Here is an 11,420-nt window from a genome sequence, read left to right as displayed (position 1 = left end):
TAGAAGTAACTTATGGAAAATAACTAGTTATATAGAAGTAGTAATGAAAACACAAAGGTTTTATATTGGTTCACCCTAATAATTAGGCTACATCCAGGTCTTCTTCAAACCTTGAAGGGTTCCACTAATCATATCTTTGATTGCAACCAAATATTCTCTATGCCACTTTTGCCTACAACAAGTACTCCCTAGGCCATTCCTGACACTATACTTAATCTCCCCTTTAGATTAAGACCCAAGTATTATTTGTCATTAAGCTATTCTTAGCTTTCACAAATAGTATATGTTTGATAGTGGATGTATTCTAATCACTCAAAGAGTGTTTACACAGTAAGTTTGAATACAATGAAACTCGCTAACTTAGCAAAACTAAGATTTACTCAATTTGCTCAAGTTTCCTTCGTCTAGTGGACTGACAGCATAACAACACTTATTTTTATCTCAAAATTTTCTCTTGTGATTTGATAGACAGTAACATGAACATCTTCAAGCTTTATATAGATTTCAGAACTTCGATTCGTTAGCTTTGCACTTGACACGAGGTTGCTACTGTGCAAAAAGAAATAAGGGGGACCACAAACGTTTTCTGCAACATATCTTGAGAGAAGTATAGTTTGTTAGTATCGTCTAGTGCTCAAAGCTGACTTTCATCATATGAATCAAAAGAAATGTTAACAATATAAGACAAAAGGAATTAAGAATAATAAGACAACACAATTTAAATCTTCCCTTTTGTGTGCTATGGCACATGTTTCTTAGTGAGCCTATGGATGTTACTTTCTTATGATTGTTTTCAGTTTTTGAGGATAAAGTAACTGTTCCATTGCTTTTGTATTGCGAGCCAAGTGCTAAAACACTTGTCTTCTTAGTATCAAACCGAAAAGCTATATGTCCAATGACTAATACTTTGTTTATCATCGAGAGTCTTTCTGTTCATGCTTTTCTACTCGTATCTCGTAAAAATAAATGAACCTATAGTCCAATGTGACTTAGACGTAGGTAAACTCAACAAAAAATAAGGCTAAATACGTTTTATGTCCCTGTAAATATACCAAAGTTCGATTTTAGTGCCTGCAAAAAAAAATATCCGTTTTTTGTCCTCACAAAATTATAATGTGTTATATTTAGGTTAAGAATTAGATTTGGTTATGTCCAAACCTACATGGTGTTTTTTATTTTATTTTGAAATTTATGGGGGTTAACCCCCCCCCCCCCCACCCCCCACCCCAAATTGCATAAAAATAAAATATGAAAATGCAAGAATACAATTTGTGTATCTCTTCCCTAACATCAATCTAGATTAAAAAACCCACAATAAACCCAAAGCCAAAAAAAAAAAAAATTAGAGATTGGGTCAAACAAATAATTTCAAAATTGGACAGAAATGTAGTCTAATTTTTCCTAAATTTGATGTTAGACCCCCTAAGGAAAAAATGTTTCAATCAAAGAGAAAAAATCTTCTAGCTTGTTGCTCCTCTAACTCCCTTATTCTTCATCAATTACAACACGTGGTTACAATGTTCAATAGACCTTCTATGCGTCAACTCCTACATAATAAAAAACAAAAACAACACAATGTAAAAGACACATAGGTCGTAGTGGATCTGGGTGGTGGTGATGGTGTTAGAGGTGTGGGAGAAAGAAAAAAAAAATTAGAGTTACACATGTCCAATATTTAGTGGACAAACATTTGATACTTCTTAATGTTTACTCATACAATAACTAAAGCTTAACCTTAATATATTATATGAATATATGAATGAAAAATAAAATTAATTCTTCTTAATGTTTACTCATACAATCGATCTATCTATCCTGTTGTGGGTGATTACATCTTGAAGCATCACCCAATAGTACTAGACTCCGGAGTTTGATTGTTCCGGGTTGAAGATCCCGATCTCAATCCCCAACCCGCCTTTCTCGTATCGTATGTCCTCCATTTCACAAGCACAACACAACAACACTTCCCTCCCTCAGATCCCAACGTACCTGAAAACAAAAAAAATCCACACTCACCACACCAAAATCCATCACATTTGTAATCACACACTCCAATTGAAATCGAAACTCATCACTAGAAAAGAAAAGTAATGTGATGGATTCCCCACCTTCCCAGCACTCGTGGGGAAGGTCACCAACCTCCCTCTCCTCTTCTTCTTCATCTCTCTCCAAATCTAATTCTGATACAATCCAAAGCCTCTCTTCGATTTTGAACAATCCTCACGCCTCCGACGCTGCCTCCTGGGCCGGCTGGTGGTCCTCCTCCGCCTCCGCCGTCTCCGTCCCTGAATTCGCCCCTATCTCCGCCTCCAAGGCCGCCTCCGATGTCTCCCGATCTGACTTCCTCCCCTACCTTTCCCCCATCGCCGACGCCTTCCACCGCTTCGCGGACATCCGGAACCACGCCTCCAACGAACAGATCAATGCCGCCGCCGCCACCTCTGACGCCACCAATTCCGGCAGCGTCGGTCAGGGAAAGGCGCTGGTGGCGTGCCTCCGCGAGGTCCCGGCGCTCTACTTCAAGGAGGACTTCCGCCTCGAGGACGGCGCCACGTTCCGCGCCGCCTGCCCCTTCGCCAACGTCGCCGAGAACCTCGCGCTGCAGGAGAAGCTCTCGCACTACCTGGATGTCGTGGAGCTGCACCTCGTGAAGGAGATCTCGCTCCGGTCCTCATCGTTCTTCGAGGCGCAGGGGCAGCTGCAGGACCTTGATGCTAAGATCCTCCAGGGTTGCGAGCAGATTCGGCGCCTCAAGGACACCATTCGCCTCCTCGATGCCGATTTGGTCCATGATGCGCGCCAGATTCAGGAGCTCAACGGCACCAGGACCAACCTCCTCGCACTCCTGCAGAAACTCAGGCTTATATTTTACGTCAACCAGGCCCTCTCCGCTCTCAAATTGGTACTCGTTTTTGCGTTTTTTGGATTTTGATGTTTCTGTTTCTCGCCGTGGTCTGTGATGTGAGTGTCTAATCTTTTTTGCCGAGTAGGATTGTGAAGATTTGTGTGCGAGCACAAAACTTGGATGTGATTCCTTAGGTACTTTTGGTGCTGTTCTCCAACTAGAATTGGAGTTATACTTCATTAATTTGTCTAATAAAAGTTTGCATTGTAGATCAACATAAATTACTGAGATAAGACACCAATTCTGTCTGGAGAACCACACTAAAAGCAATTATGAAACTGTGTTTGTGTTTTTGTGAAGAGTGGAGCAATGTTAGTGTCTAACCTTTGCTGAGTAGGATTGTGAAGATTTGCAGTGAAACTGTGCTTGTATTTAATTGTTGTTGTGGGCTGGTTTAGGTTGTGGATTAATTAGGTGAATTTTATGGTGATTGTTTAATTACTAGTTGTCATGCCTTATTGATTCACTGTTGGTCATTTATTTGCTTGTCTCTTGGTGTTTCCATTGTTATTTTGGTTGTGTTTGCATATTGGTATTGTTGATTACTATTAAGTTGATGTGTTTTGCTGCGATACAGCTTGTTGCGTCTGCAGATTGTGCTGGAGCACTAGATGTGACTGATGATTTGCAACATTTGCTGGTATCTCTTTAATCATTATTTTGTATCTCATGAATATGTATGCTTTTATATATGATGGTCTTGGGTTATATTCTGTTTTTAAGTTTTAATTGTTTTAAAGTTAAGTGGATGGGACTCGAGATTAATGCTTTAGCTGATATCAATTATTGTGTTGAACTTAGCTAGTTCCATTTGAAGACTGTTTATAACATAGCCTGATGGGATTCATGAAAGTTGAAGAGAAAATACTATACTAATTTGTCTTGTTCATTTCCTGTAACTTTGGCAGGATGGAGATGAGCTCTCTGGTCTGCATTGCTTTCGTCATCTTAGAGATCATGTAATAGGCTTTATAGAATCCATAAACAGGTACACCTTGGCATATGCTACTGTTTAATTTTTTAAGATAATTTTTCCATTAACTTGCATTTGAAAATTCATTTAACAATGTTTTCTACTTTCTTGATTTTAGAGAGCTGAGTAATAATTGAAAGAGAATAGGTTGTGCTATAATGTTTAAGTTTGGATAGCTCCTTTTGTTTTTTTTAATCTTAGTTGCTGAAAAGGCTATCTGCAATCTGCTAATGTGAATAATGATCTCAATTGTTAAGCTTGTGAACAAATTCAATTCTTATTTTGAAATATTTTAAACTTCTATGTATTCTAAACATGTTTTCTTTGTCCATTGATATTCTGAACTTTGAAATCTTGACTTTTGGTTATGGTTTATTTCTAAAATTGGATTTCATATTTGTAAAACAAAAAAGGCTAAAATTTTATTTGTTTTTTTTTATCAGCAAAGATAAATTATATTTATATATATTGTGAGTACCAGAGGTACAAAGCAGTACATGTAATTAGATTGACTTGCCAGCAACATGGTTCCAAGCTAAAATTTTATTTGTATTGGACGTTTAGTAATGTATTGTATTATTTTGGTAGCATTCTTTCAGCGGAGTTTATTCGAGCTTTCTTATTTTGAAATATTTTAAACTTCTATGTATTCTAAACATGTTTTCTTTGTCCATTGATATTCCGAACTTTGAAATCTTGACTTTTGGTTATGGTTTATTTCTAAAATTGGATTTCATATTTGTAAAAGAAAATGCTAAAATTTTATTTGTATTGGACGTTTAGTAATGTATTGTATTATTTTGGTAGCATTCTTTCAGCAGAGTTTATTCGAGCTTCCTTACACGATGCTGCTGAAAAAGATGTGATAATTTTATCCAAAGCTAAAGCAAGAGCTTCCCTTCCAATGAATGGAAAGGATGATGAAGTAAGATTGTATCTTCAGTTAGTTTTATCTTTAATTTTCTTTGACTCTTGTGCTGGAAATCTTTCAAATCTTCACCATTACATTTTCTAATGGTATAGTTTTCTATGGTGCTTTCTTTTGCTATAATGGGGGTCAAGATATAGAAAAATGAGTTGTTCTTTGTTGTCACTGGGCCAATAGGCTCTAGTTACATTTTCTGATGGAATTCATGTATGCATGTATGTATTAAACTTCACTAAAGAAAAAAGTGAACATTCATTTTTGTACTTGTGTAGAATTTGAAGTTGTAACCTTCATAAACATTTCCTTCTTAATGTATTGTTGTTGTCTTTTAAGTAGATACTGTTTTTATGTCCTTATTTTTTCTACAGAAGAGGTTTAATATTATCTGGAAGGAGAGATATACATTTGGGACGAGGTTAAGAAAGCCCAACTAAAAAGGGAAACAAGAAGAAGGGAGTAAAAGACAATTTCAAATGGTTCAAAAGTGCAACAAAACTGCACAATCTCTTTGCATATCAATCAATAATAGAAATTCCCTTGAAATGATCACGAGCAGGGGATCATAGCCATAAAAACATTTCTACCATTTGACAAATGAAAGGGAAAACAAACACCCTGGAAAATACTAACATTACTCTCCTGCCATGCACACGTCAGAACTGGAAAAAGAGCACACTCAATCTGCCATGATATCATAGCCTCCTCATTGTTACTCTCTCTAAAGCGTATAATAACCTCTTCTCTACTTAATAAAATTTATTTTTCTGTTAAAAAAAATCTACAAGGTGAAAGGACTCATCCTGTGTTGATCAAGATCCACAACCAGATTATCTCATAAAACAGCCATTTTGCAGTGCAGAAACAAATTGATCACTGTTTCTGATTAAACCCTCACATGATTGGTAATTTGGTATTAGCTTCCTATTGTGGCAGTCTGAGAGAAGAAATAGGAGTGTTGCGGTGGAACAAAACCCTTGAATTGAACATAACTGATTACAGTTTGTGTAATTAACATGTGAGGAAGTTTGTTATTTTTGTATGATTGTTAAATAGGAAGGTAGAGAGAGGGTAAGGAGATCTCATTTCTGTGAAATTAAGCAGGAGGAATATTGAGCCTCTCAAAACTCCCAAGGCCATTTCTGTACTCACTAATTAACATTCATTCCTATCCTAGATCTGTTACCACTTGGGGGCTGAACTGGGATTAGAGTTCTTGAATAAAATCCATTCTTTTCCTATTTTACCGTTCCAGTGTTAATATGCATGTAACACATGTCTGATGAAAAGCTGTGTATGGTATATGAATTTGCAACATTTTATTATATTGTTAATCTTATGAAGAACCTCTGTCCTAATGAAAGACCTGTGTTTAGGAGGTCAGTGCGAGAGTTTCAAATGGATTTGTTAGGGATGAATTTTTTTAATTTTTAGGAGATTGACTATTTAATTTAGACTCTCTGCATCTGAGAAAAAGATTTTTAGGGAAACACATGAAGAATCCAAAATCCAAATTAATCTATCTGTGTTGGAACATAGATGGCTGGTCTATAAGGGTAACTGGGTAAATGAAGCTCTTGTTGATTCTTGATGCCTTTATTTTTACACGCTGCACAATCATTTATTTGAGTACTCTGTTTTAGCATTAGTCCAACATATGAGTAGCTGAAAGTCTCATACGTAAAGTTATATGATATGATGTATGGTTAACCTTGTGTTTTGACCTTGATTGTGAAGTTTCAGGATGCCGTTTGTGATCTAACCTCTGTGTTTCTTAACCAGGTAAAGTTGGAAGAAGAGGAAACCAATAATTTCAAAGATAGTCTTCTTCCTACTGTAATTGGATTGCTCAGAACTGTAAGTAATTAGGTGTATTTATCTTAAGAAACTTACTGTTTAATCTAGTTATTCTGAAAGTTTGAGTATTATTTTTTTTTTGAGTGCTGTGAGATTTTCCCTTTTGTATTTTTGAGGATAAATTATCCCGTCATCAAGATTTGTATATACTAGGTATTTTGCAACTGATGAAAAGGAAAATAAAAGAAAAACAAAAAAATAATTTTGCATGAGATCCCATGCCATATAAAAGGTTTCTGTTTCTGAGCTACAATACACAAAGAAACTATGCTTGAGTGTTCCATATTAATGCATCCCATGTGATTCCAATTTCCGAACTCCTGAATCTTCGTGTATTTTTTTTTCTAAATGCCATCACAAATTCTACATGAACTACTGTCTTTTCCAAGATGTCCTGACCAGAACTTTGTATAAAATCTGAAACCCAGCATGATTGCAGTAGGTAAATGCCAGACATTTGCTTTTAACAATAATTATTATATATGTGGTGATCCTTAATTTTATTGGGCTCTACATTGTAGTTGTCCTTTGTTTATTGATTTGAGGATTATCTTGGAAGATGAAATTTTAATACTTGTTTCTTTGATGTGTCTCCTTCCCTACACAAAATTTGGCAATAAATTGTCTGGTTGTAACTTGTATACAGTATTCAAATCCCTCCTTCCCTACACAAAATTTGTAGGATCTCATGATTTCACAATATTTGTGAGGAGAGATCTACGAAATCTTTTTTAAGATTCCTAAATTTTTTATCATATATTTCATAAAATTGCACAAATTGTAGGGGGATTGAGCTCATGAACCATACTATGAAGCTATGGAAGTGGGTAATTGAACAGGGATTAATACAAGAGACTTATTACTAAAAAGCAAGGGTAATTATGCTTTGGAAGTTGGCCAAGGAAGCAATATACTTCCTACAACAATTGATGGAGCAGTATGGAAGGAATAAAAAGACATACATGTGGTGTTCATTGATTTGGAAAAGGGGTATTATAGGGTATCGGGATAGGTATTGCGGAAGTCCCTAAAGAAAAAAGGCGTTGTGTTGCCTATATTTGAGCAATCAAAGATGTGTACGAGAGGGTCACAACTAGGGTAAGAACACAGGGTGGCATCACAACAGATTTTCCTATAATTATAGGACTGCACTACTAGGGGTCAACTAAGGGCTATCATTTTACCTTTCTCTTGGATGTTCTTACTTGGCATTTTCAAGAGCTGGTGCCATGATGCATACTTTTGCAGATGATATAATCTTGGATGGAGAGTCAAGAGAGTAAATAAATGGGAAGTTAGAGATGTGGAAATAAGCTTTGGCACAACTTTCATTTATGTAGAAGTGAGATGGACCAAATGGATTGTAAGTCTAGCGGGAAGCACACCAATCCTAGCTTAGAGGTAAAAATAGGAGACCATACCACAAGTCACGTGGCTATAGCATCTTGGGTCCATCATGCAAAACGATGGAGAGTTTGAGAGAGATGTAAACCATAGGATATGATTAGGGTGGATGAAATGAAGCCATGCTTTTTTTTTTTTTGCTCAGCAAAAGTAGGTAGAGTACCAGAGGTACTAAGTTACAGATATAGGAGTGCCCAAAACAATGATGCCCGAAACATTGGTTCCAAAACTGACTAAAATGGAGTCAGGAATGGAACCACAGTTGGGCTACCCCAGCTAGAGCAAAACTAAATAGTCTAAAATTACTGTTACATGAACCCTGCAGAAATGTTACTAGACCATTGGTTAAAATGCATGGAAAAATCCTTCTCTAAATTCCGCAACCATGTCCAAAGTAAGAAGACTGCATCATCCATGACTTTGTTGCTGTCAAAAACATCATTGGAGAATATCAGCTTATTTCTTTGCTTCCAAATAGTCCACGTGACAGCTATCCACCACCATTTCCATCTTTTGGCCCTCAGTCCATCAACCATTGATAGATCATGTTGTAGGAAATGCATCTTTGGGTCTTTCGGGAAAGCAGCAGATTGGCTCACCCATGATGATGATTCCCACCATATGGGGGTGACTTTTCTGCAATGGAAGAACAAATGGCCTGCATCTTCCACCGCATTCCTGCATAAAGGACAGCTGGTATCCGAGACCTCTACTTGTCTTCTGTGTAAATTAATTTTGGTAGGTAACCTATCTCTAAGTAGCCTCCAAGCGAATATTGTACACTTAAGTGGCACCTTCAATTTCCATAATTCGTGATAAACACTGTCCTGGATCCCGTCGGCTGTTGCTTCCCTCAACAAATTGTAAGCTGATTGCACCGTATAATGACCGCTTGGATCTCCCCTCCACACCCACCCATCTCTTCTATGCATCTGAATAGGCTGCCTTTCGATGTCATTTAGAAATTTGACAGCCATGGTTACCTCATTGTCAAACAACGGCCTTCTCCAAGATAGCTTCCACTTCCACTCCACTTCCTTATAATCTCCCATGTGTTGGATTAAATGGTTTTGTTGGCATGAAATTAGTGACAATCTGGGGTATTTTGATCCAAGTGATGCTTGGAAAACCATTTTTAGATCCCTCCACCACAAAGACTGTTTTTTATCATTAGATGCTGCGTCCAAACCCCTCCATCCGCCATATTTAGACTCCAATACTCTTACCCACAGCTGACCTTAGTTCTGAAACAAGTCCCATCTCCATTTGCCAAGAAGTGCAAGGTTGAACGTGTTTATATCTTTAATACCCAAACCACCTTTTTCTTTTGGGAGGCAAACGGTCTCCCATTTGATCCAGGCAATTTTGTTATTATTTGGACCTCCTCCCCAAAGGAATCTTCTTTGCACACGTACTAACTTATCCACCACCTTCTTTGGAATCCTGAAAAAAGACAAAAAGTAAATGGGAATAGAAGTTAAAACTGATTGAATTAGAGTCGCTCTCCCCCCAAATGAAAGATGTCTTTGCTTCCACTTAGCTAATGCTCTCTCACACTTATTGATAATAGGTTCCCACATGTGATCCCTCCTTGGGTTGGCACCTATAGGTATTCCTAGGTAGACAAAAGGGAAGGACAGCTGACTACAATTCAAACATCTGGCTGCCTCGGAAATCCACCTCTCCGACATGCCAATTGCACCAAAACAACAATTAGCAAATTTAATTTTTAAGCTTGATGCCAGCTCAAAAATCCTCAATATGGCTTTAATTGCTCTGATGTTCTCCATAGACGCCTCTCCAAAAAATATAGTATCATCCGCATATTGGAGGATACTAATGTCCACCTTATTTGAGCCAACAGTGAAACCCCTGAATAAGGTTTTCTTGACAGCCTCTCTCACCAAGCCATTCAGTGCCTCCGCCACAATATTGAAAAGAAAAGGTGCTAATGGGTCTCCTTGCCTAAGTCCTCGCTGTGGTGAAAATTCAGGCGAAGGGCTACCATTGATCAACACGGAGATGGATGCAGATTTCAAACATCCCTCTATCCACTGAATCCATTTGGAGGAAAAGCCCAATCTGCTGAGCATATAGATCAGGAAGTCCCAAGAGACCGAATCGTATGCCTTCTCATAATCAACTTTAAAGACAATGCACAGCTTCTGACCTCTTCTAGCATCTTCCACCACCTCATTTGCTATTAGTGCACTTTGTAGCAAATGTCTACCCTCTATGAAAGCAGATTGTCTCTCGTCTATTATAACTGGCATAATCTTCTTCATCCTATTTGTCAATATTTTGGCCACGATCTTGTACATGCAGCCAATGAGTGAAATAGGTCTATACTCCTCCAGATGTTGTGGATTAGCCACCTTTGGAATTAAGACTATGAACGATGCATTGCTTCCCCTTGGAAATATTCCGTTGACATAGAACTCATCCAAAAATCTCAGAATGTCCGGTTTTAAAATGATCCAGAATCTCTTGATGAATTTAAAATTAATTCCGTCCGGTCCCGGGCTTATCTCACTCCCACAGCCCCACACTACCTCCTTTATTTCATCCTCCTGGAACCTGCCCGATAACATGACATTGTGATGATGGTTGATAGTCTGAAAGCATATGCCATCTAGACGGGGTCTTTGCTGGTTTTCTTCTTGGAATCTGTTGTAAAAAAACAATCTGGCAGCCTCCTTCACCTTCTTTGGTTCCTCGGTCCATGCTCCATCAATCCAAACTCCACTCACAGAGTTATTTCTGCGACTTGCATTGACCATTAGGTGGAAATATCGAGAATTACAGTCGCCTTCTTTTATCCATCTCACTCTAGCTTTCTGTCTTAGTAAGGATTCGTGAGATTGTGCAGCTAACCACACCTCTTCCTGGAGCTGATTTCTTTTGAGAACCTCTTGAGGAGAGAGCTGTCTGTTTATGGTGTTCTATGTGACAGAAATATACTGCTGAAGCTTAAGGGAAACTTTTCTCAGTTATAAGACTTGCATTGTTAAGTTATAAAAAGCCAACAAGAGAATAATGAACTTAATGTAGTAGAGATGAGAATGTTTCATTGAATGAGTGGACATACTAGACAAGATGGTATTGACTATTGAGAATGAATGCATTAGAAAGTTGGAGTAACATCTATTATTGAAAAGATGGTTGGTTGTTAGGTGGTTTGGGCATGTTTGGAGAGGACTTGTAGAAGCCCCAGTAAGCAGAGTAGAACTTATGGAGGGTAGCCAAAATGCTAGGGGTAAAGGGAAACAAAGAAAATCTATAGGTGAAACCATTAACAAGGATTTAGAGGTTAATAGTTTATCTATAGATATGATTTATGATTGAACATTATGTCT

General features: G+C 37.7%; 1 protein-coding gene across 1 annotated transcript in view; it reads left to right on the top strand.

Annotated features, from left to right (window-relative positions):
* Positions 1-1,770: 1,770 nt before the first annotated feature.
* Positions 1,771-11,420, top strand: part of LOC114385647 (vacuolar protein sorting-associated protein 54, chloroplastic-like) — a 32,626-nt gene continuing 22,976 nt past the window's right edge. The window contains exons 1-5 of the mRNA XM_028345646.1: positions 1,771-2,902; positions 3,483-3,545; positions 3,814-3,893; positions 4,686-4,803; positions 6,586-6,660. Coding sequence (XP_028201447.1) covers positions 2,096-2,902; positions 3,483-3,545; positions 3,814-3,893; positions 4,686-4,803; positions 6,586-6,660 — 1,143 coding nt within the window. The 5' untranslated portion in view covers positions 1,771-2,095. The remainder of the gene's footprint in view (positions 2,903-3,482; positions 3,546-3,813; positions 3,894-4,685; positions 4,804-6,585; positions 6,661-11,420) is intronic.

Source organism: Glycine soja, chromosome 15 (genome assembly GCF_004193775.1).
Source record: "Glycine soja cultivar W05 chromosome 15, ASM419377v2, whole genome shotgun sequence".
Taxonomy (NCBI): domain Eukaryota; kingdom Viridiplantae; phylum Streptophyta; class Magnoliopsida; order Fabales; family Fabaceae; genus Glycine; species Glycine soja.
The sequence above is the reverse complement of the archived record's forward strand: the minus strand, read 5'-3'. Positions and strand labels throughout refer to the sequence as shown.